This window comes from Mesocricetus auratus, unplaced genomic scaffold (genome assembly GCF_017639785.1).
Source record: "Mesocricetus auratus isolate SY011 unplaced genomic scaffold, BCM_Maur_2.0 Super-Scaffold_100024, whole genome shotgun sequence".
NCBI lineage: Eukaryota > Metazoa > Chordata > Mammalia > Rodentia > Cricetidae > Mesocricetus > Mesocricetus auratus.
Window position 1 is genome coordinate 6,341,888 of NW_024429205.1, and position 18,512 is coordinate 6,360,399.

General features: G+C 47.8%; 2 protein-coding genes across 8 annotated transcripts in view; one reads left to right on the forward strand and one right to left on the reverse strand.

Moving 5' to 3' along the window:
* The window catches only part of Asap2 (ArfGAP with SH3 domain, ankyrin repeat and PH domain 2), a 154,684-nt gene extending 149,462 nt beyond the window's left edge, over nt 1–5,222 (forward strand). For all 4 annotated transcript variants that reach the window (XM_040731001.1, XM_040731003.1, XM_040731002.1 and 1 more), the window contains 4 exons: nt 212–261; nt 547–617; nt 983–1,105; nt 2,679–5,222. In XM_040731001.1, coding sequence (XP_040586935.1) covers nt 212–261; nt 547–617; nt 983–1,105; nt 2,679–2,753 — 319 coding nt within the window. In that variant the 3' untranslated portion in view covers nt 2,754–5,222. The remainder of the gene's footprint in view (nt 1–211; nt 262–546; nt 618–982; nt 1,106–2,678) is intronic.
* A 633-nt stretch (nt 5,223–5,855) lies between these two features.
* Nucleotides 5,856–18,472, reverse strand: Itgb1bp1 (integrin subunit beta 1 binding protein 1). 4 transcript variants are annotated; one of them, XM_040731012.1, is made up of 9 exons: nt 18,337–18,472; nt 14,853–14,912; nt 14,099–14,178; nt 13,495–13,598; nt 11,429–11,507; nt 9,488–9,621; nt 7,103–7,195; nt 6,565–6,714; nt 5,856–6,097 (listed from the first exon to the last, which is right to left on the reverse strand). In XM_040731012.1, the coding sequence occupies exons 4-9, from the start codon at nt 13,564–13,566 to the stop codon at nt 6,026–6,028; spliced, it is 600 nt and encodes a 199-aa protein (XP_040586946.1). In that variant the 5' UTR covers nt 13,567–13,598; nt 14,099–14,178; nt 14,853–14,912; nt 18,337–18,472; the 3' UTR covers nt 5,856–6,025. The 4 variants fall into 4 exon arrangements, with proteins under 4 accessions (XP_040586946.1, XP_040586948.1, XP_040586945.1 ...); XM_040731014.1 differs by lacking the exon at nt 18,337–18,472 and adding an exon at nt 17,788–18,125; XM_040731011.1 differs by lacking the exon at nt 14,099–14,178.
* Nucleotides 18,473–18,512: the final 40 nt, after the last annotated feature.

The following is an 18,512-nucleotide window of genomic DNA, read 5'->3' on the forward strand; positions in this document are numbered from 1 at the left end:
ACTGTGGGCGGAGGTGTAGTGCTGGTCTTGGGATCGGGGTGTAGCACCTTGCCCTGGACCTTTCCTTTCTCGGGAGTGGGGTTGGGGACGCAGCACACGTGATGGGTCACAACAAGCTCAAGCTTGAGCACAGACGGGGTCTCCTTATCAAGGGAGCAAGGTCGGAGCAGGTAGCCTCGCGATCAATAAATCTGTATTTCCCTCCTTGTAGGACTGACAAGCCAACCCCACTGATCAACAAAGGCCAGCCAAGAGGACCTGGTAATGATTTGACCTGGAACAGCTTGACTCATGGGGGCTGGGGGCGTGGGCATTTCTAGGTAGCTGGTCAGCCCTGGCTAGGGCTTAGAAGCTTGGATTTCTCACACTGTAAAGTCAGGAAGTTGTCTGCCTTGTATGGGACTTTACTCTTGATACAACAAAACGCATGCTTTTAGACATGACTCTCACAGCCATTGTCTTACAGTTAAAATGGATGGGATGGGGCTGGCAGTATCTTGTAAAGTCGCTTTGTTTGGCCCTAACTCAGTGGATCTCTCTGAACAGAAGCTCCGGGTCCTCTGTCCAACGCCATGGCTCTGCAGCCCCCAGCACCCATGCCTAGGAAGTCACAGGCGGTAAGTGGACCAACCTTCCAGTCCTGCCCCTTGCTCTCCTAGTTGGAGGGCTCCAAGGCAACCAAGTTTTCTGTTTCTCCTGTAGAGGTCTCAGGGCTTCTTTCTGGTGCTATCTCATGGTTGAGCTGGCCAGCTTGGCCATCTGATCGCTTTATAGTCCCCGTGAGTGCCGGACCCCAGGTGTTTCATTTCCTTCCTCTGCCCAGGCTCCTGCTGCACCACGCTGTCCCCTCTTGCTTGACTCCTGTGGGTTTCCCAGCCCGGGCACTTGGCTCATGAGGCAAGCAGAAGACAAGAGGCCCCTTCTCTACCCAGAACCTTGGCTTCCTGCCACACTCACCGTGCCCCTCCCCCTTCTGGTGCAGACCAAGTCCAAGCCCAAGAGAGTCAAAGCGCTCTACAACTGCGTGGCCGACAACCCGGATGAGCTGACTTTCTCTGAGGGAGACGTGATCATCGTGGATGGGGAAGAAGATCAGGAGTGGTGGGTGAGTCGGGGCGGGGCGCGGGGGCGTGCACAAGGGAAACTCCCGGGCCAGGCAGTTGGGTCCGGTGCTTTTGCCAGGTTAGCGTGCAGTGCCTTCGACATCCTCTGGTGTCTCCTGGGTGAGCAGCACCCTCTGGGTGGGCCTTAGGTGAGCACCTCACTATTATAACGGACAGGATCCTTGGGCTCCATTTCTGGAGCACCCTTGACCCGAACTGAGTTTCCACACACATCCCTCCACTGCCAATGTGTGGAGCAAGGAGAGTTGGTCCCCAGGGGAGAGTCCTCGTGCGTCACTTGATCCCGACACAAGCTGTACGCTGCTGCTCAGCATCCAGCTGGTAAAAGTGTCTCAGAAACCCTTATAGTTCAGACTCAAGCAGGCTGAGGACCTGGGCAGCAGGTGCTTAGATCTATATACCTGGCTGACATCATCTCGGAAAGGAAGTCGTCCGCAGCGCTGCTGCAGAGATGACTTTGCAGGAACAGCAGGGATGAGCTGGGTGCTGGATTGGGGATGTGGGTGTAGGAATAAACCAGTGGAATGGAGTCTACATAGCAAGCCCTCAGCATGGACTGCCACCTAGTGGGCACTCAGGGCCCTGCCCTGTAGACAAAGCTCAGATACCAAGTATTTCAGAAGGTTCCTTGGAACTTGGGGAGCCGCTTTGCTTGTCGGCCCGATCCATCTGTAGCTGCCCCTTCTGCAAGCTCCTCTTATGCAACCTGACCCCCAGATTCTCTGGTGGGTCTGTAGCCCAACCTTGCAGCACCCCTGTTGGCACAGTTGCTGTCACGGTGAAGCAACTAAGGGAAGATACCCATTCCCATCACTGTCCTCAGTACCACAGCTCTGAGAGACTCCTCCTCCTCCTCCTACTTGCTGAGGAACTCCCTGTGCATGGCTGGGAGCCTGACCTTGCCCTCCATTTACAGCACCCACCATTAGGAAGCAGAGTTGGAGTCACACTGTCGTTCACCCTGTTATGGATGAACTCCAACCTGTCACAGGCTTAGCCATATGGAAGATACCTGTTTCCAAAAGTATAGAAAATCCAGACAGGCACAAAAGAAGTAAATGTGAGCCATGACTGCAGAGTTCTCCCTTCTGGAGAACCCAGAGTTCTTAGTGGGCAATTTGGGGAGGCAAAAAAAAAAAAAGGTTTAGTTTGCCAGTTTTACCTTTGGAATTTTATTTGCTAATATCAGACCATGGTTGAGCTTATACATGGGTATAATTTGTGTTATTTACCCAGATTGAATTTGTTTGAGCCAGATGAAATATGATTGGAGCCACATCATACTTTTGCCAAGTCTTATGACTTTGGGTAGTTTCTTCATTCATGTACTAAGGGGGCAGTGTATCCAGATGGCTGCCCTGGTGTCTTCCATGTTGCTGGGCCTCAGAGGCAACATCTGAGCTCCTCTGAGGGAAAGCACAGGCAGGAAGGAAAGAGGAGAAACGGCATAGCTGGTTTCCTGTCACTCTTTGGCAGAAGAAAGTCCTCCGAACAAACAGACATTGTGTTGCCCCTGAGCTTGTAATGTTTATAACCCGAACTTGCTCCTTTCAGATTGGACACATCGACGGAGACCCCAGCCGCAAAGGAGCGTTCCCCGTTTCGTTTGTGCACTTTATTGCTGACTAACTTGCTACTGAACAAAGGCCTTTCCGTCCCCATCACGTTCCATTCTGTTACTGGTACCAAGGCTAGCTGTAGCCAGTCTGACGGATCGTGCTGAATGGCAGCCCATCTTCTCCTAGTACCCGTTCTGTTCCGAAAACTCAAAGGCAGTTTTTACATACATAAACAGATTCTTTTTATAAGTTGTGGTTTTTGCCCCACATTGCTGTTCTTTTACTAGGAAAAGAGGAATTTCCTAAAGGGGGGGGGAGCAAAAGGCCATCTTAACTATAGACCCAGGATCCTGCATTTCCAGGACTTGCTGAGCCTAAAAATGCTTAAAACAAGTTTGGGGAATTCTTACAGTTTTCCTTACCCCAGTTTTGACCTCGGTTAACGTTAGTAAGCCAGTGTAGCAGGCCAGCCCACGCGGCTTCAGTCTGTGGCTCTACCCTGAACCTTGTCCTCAAATGCCATCCATTCACCTTTAAGACATATATTCCGTTGAAACTCAGCAGTGTCTAAAGCAACTTGGCAGTTTACATGCTAGCCTGGTACTCTTGTGGGCCCTGGCCTATGAGGTGGCAGCTGCCATGCTCTCCTGCATGTATGTATGACCCGTTGTTGTGAACAATCGTCCCTGGCACACTACTGGTGAGTTATTACGGCATAGCAATCAGGAGTCTGTTCTGCACCAGTGTTCCGTCAACTGCAGTTCCTGAATTTGGTTGCAAACTAAGGACGATGGATTGCAAAACAGCTCTTTAAACTAGTTGGTATGCCCTAGGTGTTTAGGATTTGCCTCCCTCGACGTTCCCCGTCTTGCAGAAAGCAGCTATACACAAGTAGGCGACGTGGTGCAGACCACGGTACACATTCCCCACTGTGTCCTTTACTGCCTCCCTCCCGGCTTCCAAGGACGCCCGCTCAGCTTAGTGTCTTGTCTTTAATAGGATTCTCCAAAAGGAATGACAGCTACACTGTCTTGAAATTTAGCCTGTCCAGATGTTTGTATTCAAGAGCATATCAGAAATCTGTAGAGCCTGGGGAGCCCAGTACCCCCAAATGTCCCAGTTACACTACGTAAGGCCATCACATCACTTTTAAACTTAACAATATGTGGGGTGGGGGAGGGGAACTAGGTTGTATTTGATAAAAGTCGAAATTCATTAGTTTCATGAACTTAACTGTCATAACCTCTGTTTAATAACTAAGCATAAAAGTCATAGTATGAGATATGGGAAATTCTGTCACTTTTCCGGGACGAAGAGGCAAGCATAGGGTGTGAAAAGAAACTGGAGTTTGAGCGAAAGGAACGGATTGAAGTGTAAGCCTGGCAACAAGGCAGTGACGCTGTCGCTGGCACACTTGGCTGAAATAGCCCAGTCTTTACTCTTTGTGAAGGCTCTTATAAGCATGGAGCTTCCCTCGGTTTCCAAGGTAACAGGACAAACTGGAATGTTTTATGACGCTATCGGGATTGTCACCTGCCTTTCTGACTCTGGGTAAAAAAAAAAAAAGTGTTAGATCTGTAATTAAAAGTCTGTCTCTTTCTCTCCCTCCCCAGCCCCTTCCCCTCTTCCTCAACACTACTCGTTATATTTCACTACTTGTTAATTTCTACCATTTGAGCCCTTCTCCCAGTCACTTCTCGTACACGTAAGGCTTGAACAGACGCATTTTGCACATTGCACTTCCCAGTACCTCTCTTATAGTGCCCCCCCCCCGGCCCCCCCACGTCTATCTGCACCATCGGTCATTGCTGACCGGGTGCCAGATCTCGGAGGAATCGAGTTGATTCGTGTCAACATTTGAACTCCAGTCCCAAGCTAACTTATGGGGCTCACTGGTACTTAAATGCCTAGGAAATATTTTTTCCACTTTCTGGTGGTGCTATTGTGCGGTAACGGACAGTGCTTTTTACCAGAAGAGAAATTCTGTTGACTTTCCTCCTAATTATCCTCTCTCTTAGTTATTTGCTCTTTGCAAATTGAGAAGAAAAAGTAACTCAAAGGAAAACATTGTAGATATCTATTTATATTTAAAGTTTACATTTCACAAGTGTCAGCTGTGGAATTCAGACTTTTTTCTTTTTTTGCCACTTTCCATCAGGTCTGACTTGGGGGGAAGATGACTCAGAAACATGATGCACAGACCAGTGTGGTCTGTTGAGGGTGAAGAGTGACCTGCGGTCTAGGATGCTATCTTGAAATGTATGATATCCAATTCATTCACTTGATTACTTGGTCTAGTTGCTGTTGAGGGTGGAGAGTGACCTGCGGTCTAGGATGCTATCTTGAGATGTATGATATTCAGTTCATTCACTTGATTACTTTGGTCTAGTTGCAGCGCAACTGTATATACTGTATAACCTAAACGGATATTTTCATTGTCCTTAATGCAGTGATTTATAATTAGAGCATGTTTAATAAATTGACTTCCCGTTAACCAGTCATTTGACTGGAAAAAGAAAATAAAGTACTTTTAAATGGACATGGTTTCATCTTTCAAGTGTTGGCTGTTGGCACGCGACAGAGAGGGTATGAACCATGAGGTCCTTTTAAAAAAAACTTGCAGAAACCAGCAGACTCCTCCAAGGTTCGCCTCATTCTAAGGTAGACACTGATGTGCTGGATATTATGTAGACAGGCCCCTTCTGTTGGGGGTGCTTTTTGCCCTGATGCTGCTGAGGCTCCCCCAGTTCAAACCTATGCCTGCCCAAACCCAGATTTCCATGCAAGTGACCCCAGGTCCCTGGGAAGGTACAGGGTGCAAGTCTCATTCCTAGTGAACTTCTATGACACATTGGTATTAATTAGGCTTGTTTGTATTTTAAAAAGACAAGAGAGGGTTCTTTATCTTTTTTTCTTTTTTAGGTTTTATTATGTACATGTGTGAGTGGCTGCATGTATGTATGCACGCCACATATATGACTGGTACCTGAGGAAGCTAGAAGGGGGAGTCTGCTCTCCTGGAACTGGAATTACAGGCAGTTTTGAGCCACCAAAACTTGGTGCTGAGAACTGAACCCAAGTCTTCTGCAAGTGCTCTTAACTCCTAAGCCATCTATCCAGCCCCAAAGTTTCTTTTTAGCCCAGAAAGTAGGTAACTTATTGGATGTTAACCCACTGTTAACGCCTTTTAATGACAACCGATATTTTACACATTACTTTTCTTTAGAAAACTGGGGTGGGGGAGCTTACACCCTTTAATAGTTCACAGCTGCAAATGGAAAGCAGAAAGATGTAGGACCAGGTAAGTTCTCAGATGGGTCAGTTTCCGCTTGACTGCAGAGTTCAGGACTTGTCTGATGTCAACACCGAGTCAAACGCTGTGGATAAGACCTTGCAGATGGCTTGCGCTTGCTCCTGCATTGTACAGAGAGATACAATGTTGCGAATAGGACCAAAGCACATTGTGCGGGATTCTCAAGGAGCTAATGGACAAAAAGATAGTGAGAACAGAGATGATACATCTCTCGGGAACTTGACCAGACTACCTCACATTGTTCCCCGTCCGCCCCCAAAAACCTACACATCAGTACCTGCCCAGCCGCAGCCGAGCGGTCTTGAGATGGGCAGACAGTATTGGCTGGCCCCATGCCCTGAGCCTGAGAAGATGGCAGCCCAGGAGTGGAGGGAGCGAGCTCTGACCCAGCCCGGATCAGTGTCACTTGGCAGGAGCTGTTCCCAGCCTGCCTGAATAGTGGCTGACCCAGCGCTTATTCATTCTGAGGACTGCCAGTGGAGGTAACATTTCTTCAGCCTTTGGAAGCTGTGGGAGAGTCCAAGTCACCATTTCACCTGTTGAACGGGAGCAAACCAAGGTGTCTCACCAGGCTGTTACACTGGTAAACCCACAGGCTGTATTCTTCATTGCTTGCATCTGTGGTCTTGAGTGCCAGCAAGCTCTTGCCCGCTCCCAGGCCATCGTCATAGCACACCATCCGGATGATTAGATACAGGGCATGCCTATGGAGAACGCCCTGTGGAGACCACGAGACCTTTAGAAAGCGGGGACAGAGCTGCCAGTTCCTAGTTCCGTGCAGAGTGTGCACTGGTGTACCTAGGTATGGGGGTGGCTTGCTTTCAGGACCACACTTTCTTGTTTAAACCAGAGAAATAGGAACAAAGTCATCTAAACTGTCCTCATCTCTGCCTGGCCTCCACGCAAACCATCAGCTACTTTCAGATGACAGGGGGACCCTACATGAAACACTGGGGGCCCACATGTATGTGGGAAATACCAAGAAGGCCCTGTTGACCCAAAGAAACAGGCACAGCTTAACACCAGCCACCACCTAGGACACAGGAGACCCAAGTCCAAGTGCACCCTGAAAGGCTGGGGCTCCAGATATCCTAGAATGTACTTACATGCTGATCTGTGGTTGAGACTTTTATGCCATACTTGGAAACGCCCAGAATAAACTCCTCCTCCAGGGGAACAAAAGGCAACTTTCCATCTTGCTGTAAAGTGCACAGCACACACGTTAAAATGACAGATCGTCCTGAGTTAATTGGTTGCTTCTGGTTCCTGGTTATCACAGCCTCGGACCCTTTAGACTCCGTCTACACAATCGGCTTCCCCAAATTCACATCGATCCTCTCCCATGTGCTGTTCTGTCTTTCTGTGATGTGAACCCTAATGACAAATGGAGATCCCAGCCACAGACCTTGGTGACGCCAAAATATTTACACTACTGAGCCAGGTGTGTTCACACAAGCTTTCAGTCCCAGCACTCAGGAGCAGAGGCAGGAGGATCTCGTGAGTTTGAGGCCAGCCTGGTCTGTAGTTAGGACAGCCAAGACTATGTTCCTTGGCTCAAAACAAGCAAAATTTACAAGTCCTCAAAGTTTATCTTTGTGTCAGGACAGGAAGCAAACAGGAGGCTGGGTAGCAGGCGCCATCCTTCTCACGGTCATTTTCTGTCTGACAGCTGAGATACATCTTACTAACTACAGATCCCAAGGCTCAGGAAGACAAGCTGTTGGTGAGTCAACTCCACTACGCTCATAAAACCATCTATCAGCAGTCTGAGCTGTTCAGAAACAAAATAGTGGGTGATAGCTAACTAATCATAGTCCACTCCAAGCGGATCAGCCTATCTCATCTACCTGAGAATGTTGCTTAATTTGTCTTCTCTCAAGAAATACATTACTGGCAGATAATAGGTGTTCTGCATTGTAAATGTTTTTGTGGAATGATGAATTACAGTAATGAGCCATGGCCAGAAGCATCAGTCCTTGGCCCTCCCGGTATTAGGAACACCCTGCCAATCATTTCTTACAGATCTAAGATGCAAAATAATGGTCCTGTCAATAATGCCACTTTATCAAACAGAAGCTCTGTGGTGGATGAATAATTAGGTCATTCTTACACATATAATTTTGAACATTTTTCCATGTAACACTTATACTTGGTTTGACTGACCATATTCCAAGCTACATGCAGGGATAACAGGCTCTACCAAAAGTTCTACTAAATTGCAAATTAGACTCACTAACTTTCTTTCTAAGTAACTTCCTTTGTGGTCATAAATATAAGAGTCATGTCTAATACTCCCAGTCGCCATGACTTGAGACACTTTGGGTTCTCTATGTTGTCCTGGCTGTTCTGGGGCTCTTACTATATGAACCACGATAGCCATGAACTCACAGAGGCCCTCCTGAAGTGTTAGGTAAATGTAGAGGTCTTACAATTTTACAAACAGTATGGCATTATCTTCGTTTTTTCTACATGTAGATTTTTATAAGATACACATGCATTTTAATGTGTGTGGCTGTTTTGCCTGCATGTACGTGTGTGCGCATGAGCATGCAGCGCCTGAGGAAGCCAGAAGAAAGGGTTGTTCCTCTGGAGCTGTGGTTATGGGTGGCTCTGAGCTGCCATCTTGGTCCTGGGAACAGAACCTGGGTCCTCTGCAGGAGCAGCCAGTGCTCTTAACCACCAAGATACCTCTCCAGACCCCAAATGATTTTTATTTTATTTTATTTTCATGACCTGAGTATATTTTTGAAGCCCCTCTCACCTTAATTATTGTTGGAAATGAAGTATTAAAAAAAGGGGGGGAGATACAGGCTGGAGAGGTGGCTCAGAGGTTAAGAGCACTGGCTATTCTTCCAGAGGTCCTGAGTTCAATTCCCAGAAACCACATGGTGGCTCACAATCATCTGTAATGAGATATGGTGCCTTCTTCTGGCCGGCAGAGCACTGTATACGTAATAAATAAACCTTAAAAAAAAAAAGAGATATAAACTGGGCAATACTGGCGCATGCCTTTAATCCCAGTATTCAGGAGACAGAGGCAGGTGGATCTCTGTGAATTCAAGACCATCCTGGTCTAGAGTTCCAGGACAACCAGGGATACATAGAGTAACCCTGTCTGGAAAACAACAACACAAAAACAGAAGATATTTTTGGCCCACGTCATGAGTTTTTAAACCAGTGGAACCAGTTCAGCAGAGTAAGCTTGACAGATTGTTATAGAAGAATCTACTATCTAAGCTGTGAATGCAGTAAGTTCTTCAGGAGACCAGTAAAAGTAAAAGTTCCATGCCTGGATAAAGAAACTCTCCTATGAGACTCCCTCTCCAGGGCACCTTGGACTCAGTGCTGTCCCAGGATGGGATGCAGGCTTCAGCCAAAGATGGTAAGTACCTTGCAGGGGACCCAAGAGAAACATTTCCTTCACGACCGTACATTCAGCACCATCACAGCCAGAGGCTTCAATTGGAATCAGGTTTTGATCTGTCACTTACCTGGGCAACATCTATATAATTTATCAGGTCTAGTGGTCCTTGGAGACTCTTCCCCTGAGACAGGTCCAGTTTCTCGATGGCACCAACATACTTTATTCGAAACTCAGCACAGGTATCTAAATTGTTGCTTTGTCCTAAGATAAAAATAGACTTGAAGCCGGGCGGTGGTGGCGCACACCTTTAATCCCAGCACTCGGGAGGCAGAGGCAGGCGGATCTCTGTGAGTTTGAGGCCAGGCTGGACCGACAGCCTCCAAAACAATACAGAGAAACCCTGTCTCGTAAAACCAAAAAAAAAAAAAAAAAAAAAAAAAAAGACTTGAAAAGCAGTGCCTACTTTACAGAACATTTTTAAGAGATTTAATTTTATTTCAAGTGCCCTCTGCAAGAGTAGCCAGTACTCTTAACCTCTCCACCATCCCGAGTCCATTTCATTTTGAAACAAACTCTCTGTTTGCCAGGATGGCTTGGAAGCACAGAAGCTACCCGTGCCAGCCTCTCACAGCACCAAGATTAAAGGCATACTCCACCACGTCAGCTTTCTTTGTTTCTTTTCCTTCCTTCCTTCCTCCCTCCCTCCCTCCCTCCCTCCCTCTCTCTGTCCTTCCCTCCCTCCCTCCCTCTTTCTTTCTTTTTTTTTTTTTTTTTTTTTTTTTGCTGGTTTGAAGCAGAGTCTTACCATCTAGCTCTGGCTAGCCTGGAACTTACTATGTAGACCAAGATGACCTCAAGCTTGTAGAGATCCACCTGCCTGTAAACACTGGGATTAAAGGTGAGCACTACCATGCCTGGTTCCACACCCAGCTTCTTAGTTACAAGTTTCTAGATGAAAGATTTCTTGATAAAATAGAGAGGAACGTACTGAGCTGTTCCTCAGGGCTAACTACACCAGATGTATAAAGGCCTCATTGAGAGGGGCAAACGAACACTGGTGACCTTCATTTCAACATAAGCAAAACTTAAAAGCCAACAAGAGGATGAATGGCACCTTTATGATACATTACTACGACTTTTGGTTCCTTTCACTTGATTTCATGATTCAGGACACCTGTTCTATCGTTCAGTCAGAAATACCAACTTCTTTTTCTTAATATGTCAGAAGTCCCTTAACAGATGGCAACAAAATCCAGCCAGTTCAGAAACTGCCTCAAACCACTCCCGACACCTGCCATGCTAAGGAAGTACAATACAATTACTTTTACACTGTTGGTGCATGAAAAAAAAGATGCCAACCTTTTAATACCTGGAGGTAAAGATAATGAATTTTATGTGGCAATGTCATTTTAGGTAAAAAGAAAATGAATGCAGTGTATTTCCAATTACCAGCTATTTATAGAGCTCCGTTAGGAGTCTCCTAGTTTCTAAGGCGTCACCAGTTTCAGGTGGTTGTGTAACGGCACATGTCTGGGACACACGTCCTCATTACCTGTGTGTCCTCTGTCATCTCAACTAGGGTGTCTGGAAGCAGCCCTTAAGATGAATGGTTCCTTTTTCGTTCTTGTTTTTTGAGACAGGGTTTCTCTGTGCAGCCCTGGCTGTCCTGGCCTCAAACTCACAGAGATCCCTATCTCTATCTCTGAGTGCTGGGGTCAAAGGCTCACCACCTGGCAAGGTTAATGATTCCTAAACCCTGTCCCACTAACATATTTGCCCCACTCCTAAAACCATTTAAGCCCAGCTCAGTCCCAGCTACCTATTAGAAAGCTAAGTCCTTGTCATGGATGGTTTCGAATACTCGCTCTCAGATCCACTGAGAACACTTTGCCTAAGTGCCTTTGGCAAAGTCCTATCACACAACACTTTCACCTGTCTTACCAAGTTCCTGAACCTCAGAGAAGTGGCAGAGGAGAGGGAGAAAAACCAGGGCAGGAGGCCTTGCTCTGCCACACAAGACCATGAGAGTAAACACAGATCAGTCACCAAGTCATCTGTTCCCTCATACCTGAGCTTTTGGTGGAATCGGTATCAAGGCTGGCAACGGTGCTGGATCTCGAAAGCCCCCCAAGGCTGGAATCCACAGACTGAGAAGAAACACAGTAAGACGTATGTCTCTGATGCTAATTACTCGTTAAGCTGAGCTGACACAGTATCTGAACTGACAACAGCCGAAGACATTTTTCACAGCAAATTTCAAAAGCTACACGTGATGTCAGCATCTTCAATCTAAGGCTTAGCCATTAGCTCCCCACTTACTCTGCCTTATACTCTTAGCCTTTGTGAACCCCATGGAACCTCAGAACAACCCTGTGCAGAAAGCCAGCCAGAAACCAATGTCCCTGTCTGACACAGAGAGGAAACCGAGTAAGTCTCCCTGTTCCTACTTCGGCCCTCTGCAATTACTCTACTTTCTGGATCTCAGCATGGCAGGCCTTGTGAACAGGACAACAAAACTGATGGCAAAAATTAAAACCATGCAGTTAATTCACAGGACTCCATTGTCGGTGCTGTTCCTTTCTGTAGAAAAGGCATTCTGGGAAAGCCCTGACTTAGAAGGTGAGTGTTCCATAAATCCACTGGAACTGCCAGTCAGTCTGGTACATGGAGCTTAACCAGTCCTGTGAGGGAAATGCCGTTAAGCACATAAACCCTAGACTCTGAGAGACCTCACCCCTCCATGCCTGTATTTTCTATCATTTAAAAATAATATTTTATGGATTGCTGAAACAGTACAGCTCTTCTAGAGGACCTGAGTTCAGTTCCCGGCACCCACAGCAACTCAGAACCCACCTTAACTCTCTTTCTGGGTTCCAGTGCCGCCTTTTAGACTTTGTAGGCAGCCCCAGTCACCTACATAGCCCACCCCCATACATGTACAGATAACTGAAAATGAAATAAATCTTTAAAATTCAATGAAATAAAAAATGTTGAGAACCAAGCATGGTGGCCCATGCCTGTAACGCCAGCAAATGGAGGTGAAGAATCAGGAGATGAAGGCTGTGCTACAGGACTCCTTGCTGTGAGTTTGAGGTCAGTCTGAGCTACCTGAGACCCTATCTGAGGGAGAAGGAGAGAAAAGAGGCTGCAGATGGGTCACTGGGGTAAGGGCACTTGTTGCCCACGCCCAACGAGGTGAGTTCAATCCCCACAATACACATGGTGGAAGCTGTGGTGATTTGAGCAGGGATGGCCCCCATGCAGTCACATGTTTGAGTGCCAGGCCCATAGGGAGTGGCACTGTTAGGAGGCGTGGCCTTGTTGGAGGAAGTGTGTCACTGTGGAGGTGGGCTTTGAGGTCTCATGTGCTCAAACTGCACAGTTCACTTCCTGTTACCGCAGCTCCAGATGTAGAGCTCTCAGCTCCCTCTCCAGCACCATGTCTGCCTGCATGCCGTCATGATGATAGTGGGCTAAACCTCTGGACTGTAAGCCAGCTCCAATGAAATGTTTTCCTTCATAAGAGTTGCCGTGGCCATGGTGTCTCTTCACAGCAATGGGAACCCTCACTAAGATGAGACCTAGAGGACTGGAGAGGTGGCTCAGAGGTTAAGAGCACTGGCTGCTCTTCCAGAGGTCCTGAGTTCAAGTCCCAGCACCCACATGGTGGCTCACAACCATCTGTAATGAGATCTAGTGCCCTCTTCTGGTGTGCAGGCAGAACACTGTATACTTAATAATTAATAAATAAATAGAATAAAAAAAAAAGAAAAAGATGAGCCCTAGAACCAGCCCCTGCCAGTTTTCCGTCTGACCTCCACGCATGTGCTGAGGCACACATGCACCTCAATCCCTCAGACACAAAGTTTAAGACAGATTTTTTTTAATGTTAAATCGGTGTGTTTTAGTGAGACCACTCATAACTTTAGTCCCATTTAGTTGAGTGGATTTAAGAATTTCAGAAAATTACCAAAATAATAAACGTAGGGCAAGCCCCGAGTGCCAGGTGAAGTGAAGGGAGACCGGGGCCTAGCATGGCTGGCCAGCGCAGTGCGCAGAGCTCTGCGCCCCTGCCCTGGAGCGCTGTCCTCAGCGCTCTCTGTCGTCCCCCCCCCCCCCCCCCCACTCCCCTACCTTGCTCTTTGTGCTGACTTCACTGCTCTGGGAACTGCTGCTGCTGTGCCGTTTCTTGCCTTTGCGAAACATCTCTCACCATCGCTTGACTCAGAGACGATGCCCTGGAGGGACAAGTGTTTCCAGGGTTGTCATGTAGCGCAACCTCTGGCAGGGAGGCGGTGGCACACGGCTTTGATCCCAGCACTCGGGAGGCAGGGGCAGGCGGAGCTCTGAGTCCCAGGCCAGCCTGGTCTACACAATGAGTTGTAGACCAGCCAGAACTACACAGATCAAGTCTCAAAAAAAAAAAAAAGGAAAGGAAAATTGACAGCAGATCATGAGATCATGTTCCACACAGCACTAACAGAAACCACCAGCCCTTTCCAGATCTGTGGGTCATTCTTTTCACTTCCCTTGGATGCTATTCTTTTTCATCCTTTTCTTCTATTAAATTATACAATGCTGCTCTGGGAATGTGGCTGTGTGGTTCAGCACGTGCCTAGCAATGTATGAGAGCCTGACTTTAATCCCCACTGCTCCCTTAAAGATTTTACGGAAGGCTTGGAGAGTTAGAGCACCTGCTGCTCTTCTAGAGGACCTGGGTTCGGTTCTCAGCACTGACCTCAGGTGGCTCACAACCACCCCAGCTCTAGTTCCAGAGGATCCAATGTACTTTTCTGGTCTCTGATGGCACCCGCATACCTAAGGTGTATACACACAAAGACACACATGCACATTAGAAACATACATACATACAAATTACATATATACATGCATATATACAATTTACCAAAAAACAAACAAACAGGAGTGTTGGCTCAATGGTGAAGAGCAGTTGCTGCTCTTATTTTTTGAGGCATGGTCTCTCAGACCAAGCTGGCCTTGAACTCAATTTATGACCTAGGATGACCCAAACTCCTGACCTTCCCACCTCTACCTCTAGGATGCTGAGATTATAGGCATGAACCACCATGTCCTTTTACCCACCCCTTGAGACAGAATCTTGCATTAGCCCAGGCTAAACTTGAACTCATGATCCTCTTGTCTGAGTTCCCAAGAGCTGGGATGACAAGGCAGGGACTGCCATGCCTGGTGAAATGTGCATTTTTCTTTTCATGGGACAGGCCTTTAAGTAAAAAGGTGACATAAAAAGCACTCCCAGGTGTCAGCTCCTCACCTCCCTGCAACAAGAAAGAGGAGGGGCTTAAGGAGGGGGGGGAGGTACAGTCTACATTCGTGGATGAGGGAATCTTGACTCAGTTTTCAACTTGGAGTTTTTGATGAGGCAATCCTAACACGTTTTACCAAAACCCGATTGCTACACATCATGCTTATCCCAAACAAACACTTGTGGTGTTCTCCAAGGTTCTACTCACAGCGATCAGCACAGCTTCCCTTCCCCAATGCCACGATCCTTTCCCGGCTGAACAGTGGACCTAGCAGAGGGAGAAAACCGACAGTGAGTAGAGGACTAGAAACAAGCTCGGACCTTCTGCTTGCTCTTGTAGAACCCACTCTCAGACCACCTGTCATGGCGGCCTGAGTGTGAGAACTTAGTCAGCTTCTCACCCAGTCTTCTTCTCCGTGCTCACTTTATTTGTAACAAGAAGGGCTGACTCAGTCACTCAGTAGGCAATATGGTGGTTTGAAAGAAAATGGCTCCCACAGGGAGTGGCGCTATTAGGAGGTGTGGTCTTGTTGCAGGAAGTGTGTCACTGTGGAGGCGGGCTTTGAGGTCTCCCATGCTCAAGATATTGCTCAGTGTCTCAGACCATTTCCTGTTGCCTGCAAAATGTATGACTGTCCCCTACTTCTCCAGCACCATGTCTGCCTGAACACTGTCATGCCCCACCATGACAATGATGGACGAGACCTCTGAACTGTAACAAGTCATCCTAGTTACATGTTTTCCTTTATAGGAGTTGCCATGACTATGGTGTCTCCTCACAGCACTAGAAACTCTAAGACAGGCAGTAAGCACCTAGCGGACCCACGGCACAAGGACAAAGCTGACCTGGGGGGTGGCTGTGCCGGATGGGGGTGTTGTGTGTCCGGTTTTAGTGGGGGTGAGTAGATCAATAAGAAAAACCCAACTATTAGAGAACAATCATTCCCATGAGGAAAACTAGAAGAGAAAAGGGTGGGCGGGGCGGGGGAGAGTGTCCGGGCCCAGGCGGGCCACAAGAAAGCATGGTATGAGTTGTAACAGTCTGTAGCGGTGTTTCCATGGCAGTAAAGGACATGGCCAGATTTGTGCTTTATGGACCCTCACTGGGCGCCCACAATGGAACTAACTGCCTGGGGTGAGAGCAAAGGGAGTGAAAGATTATCCGACTACTGTGCAGAAGCCGCTGCCGAGGAAAACTCCACAACAAGACTCTGCGGTCAGGGACTGAAGGCAGGAGAGCCTTATCCCCAAGCCTGTGCCAAACTCGGTTGACTCAGCAGCACCATGGAGTAGCCTGTGATAGTTAAAGTGCCGGTTGATGACAGCCTTAGACACATTACATTTCAGTGCAGACCTCTTCGTATCTACAGAGGATCAGTTCCATAACTGCACAAAAATGCCTATAACCTACACACACCCTCCCATACACTTTAAATCACCTCTAAATTATTTAGTTTAACTAGGCAAGCACTCTCGCATTATATCTCATGTAAGTGCTACAGAAATAGTTGGTATGGTGTATTATTTAGAAAATAATGATAAGGGAAAAGGGTTCCACTTATTTGGTACAGTGGAATGTTGGTCTTCTTTTCACAATACAGCTTTAAAAATCTGGCGCAGGGACTTGGTGGTGCACGCCTTTAGTCCTAGGGCAGGCAGAGGCAGGCGGTCTGATCTACAGAGTGAGTTCCAGGACAGCCAGGGCTACAGAGAAGCCATGACTCAAAAAACCAAACATTAAACCAATGAGTATCTGGGGTTGTTTGAATCTAAGGATTCAGAAACCATTAGATGTGGAGATATGATTACAGTATAAATGAATACTTACATATTAATTTTAAAAGTTACTTAAAAATAAAATCTGATTCTATTGTTAGTAGAATCCTGAAGCATACCCACAAACCCTTGGCAATGGTTTGAACACTATGACCTTTGCAACGTCTCAAAACTTGCCTCCCAACACCAATCCAGGAACTTGAATGGAAAAGAATTGGTTAGTCTTTAGTATCTACTGCTATTCTGGATGCATGTACTTAAGCAAATTATTCTTGCATCTAAATTATTATTCATACATAAAAATGAGCTGGGGGATGCTGTCTGTCACAGCTAGATGTTACATGGGTTCATCAAATGCAAAACCATCCCTCCAGACATGCTCCTCCCTCATCTCTCCTACTCGGGCAATTAAGCCATCACTGATAGAAACCAGAAAACCATCAATCCCTCATCGCTCTTCAGCCTCCCCATCCAATTAAGCACCAAGATCCCAGAGTGCACTGCAGAGCTCTCCGCCTCGGCTCTGAAACCAGCCCCACATCTTTGCTGGATTAATATTCTTTTCAGTACGAATATGATGAATCTCAACCTAGAAAATGCCCAGCTACACAGTTTGACACATGTAAGGAACCCACAACACCACTGAAGAAATTGTGGATAAAGTCTTTACCTTAGAAAAAACAAAAAAGCAAAACACAAAACAAAATTAAAAAAAAAACTGTGTAGGAGCAGGATCCCCCCCCAGGACTGGTGGTTAAGCCACTGGACATGGGTGCTTGGAACCGAAATCGGATCCTTAACAAGAGCAGTAAAGTTTCTTCACCACTGAGCCAGCTCTCTGGTTACATGATCTTGTCCTACAGGACTCGAAGCTCCAAGATCTGCCCTCACATTTTAGGCAAAAAGATGACAAAGATGTCTTTCAAACCCAGGTCCAGAGAGCCTGCTGGAAAGCTTTCGCTAGATCCCCACGGTAACGGACTAAAGAAGGTCAAATATCTCCGGCAAGACACTCCAGACTCTCCACCCACTCTTAAGCCACACTCAGTCCATCTGTCAGGAACGTAAAGCCGCCTTGGTTCTCAGCAGTGCGCTGTGTGTGCTTCCCTCCCACAGAACTCTTCTTCGTTTTATGTCTCTTGGCAACTACCTGTCTCTCACAACTCCCTTCAGGCCTCCTCTAAGAAAGTCTTCCTTGGATTTCCAAGTTGGACTAAAGGATCCGCAGCCGGAATGGACATCAGATTACAGCATTAAAATACACTACCTTCTACTTACAACTCTGACTCTCTCAGCTAACTAGTTCAAGGCGGGGCTGGGGTTGCTCTCAGTGGATAGACAGGCTAGTGGAGGGTTCTGAGAATTACCTTGGGAGATGATATGCAAAATACAACTAATACTAAACATCCAACGTCGCCAAACGCAGTACCAGGCGCTCCAGAAACCGAGAGCCCTCACCCCAGCCCAGGAGGAGCAGCCGCTCCCCGCACCCCGGGTCATCTGCGCCTCCGGGGTAGTGGGAACGCCCAGATGCGCTCACGCGAGCAGCTAAACCAGAGATTCGATAACTTGCCCCACATCACAAAGTTAACTTGGGGACCCAGACAAGAGCAGGCTTCCAAAGCTCTTGGTACACATGCTCGCACAAGTGGGGGTGCAGTCAGCCAACGCCAACCCCAGTGTCGGGGTGCAGCAGCAATCCTAGGGAGGCCTCAGGGCCCTTGCTGAGCCTGGTCCCCGGGGAGGAGGGCGGTGGACCTGTCACGGGAACACGGGTCCCTCCCTGACCGGGCACCGAGGCTCCTCTTCCTCTCCCCGGTTTGCACTCAGTCGGTGCCTCCGCCGCGGGACCAGGGGTGGAGGACGGCGGGCTCCGGGGGACCCCTCCCGCTCCCGCCGCCCGGCCCGGTTCTCACCTCGCCGCCTGGGTTCGTCCCCGGGCCTCCCGCGCCTCGCAGGGTGTGTGATGGTCGAGCAGCGGCGGCCGGGCGGCTCCTCCGGTTCGTAATCCAGCTCCAGCTTTGCCAAGTCTCCCGCCCAGGTCCGCTAGGCCACGCCCCAGTTCTGCGCTGGCGCAGTCCTTAGGCGCCGC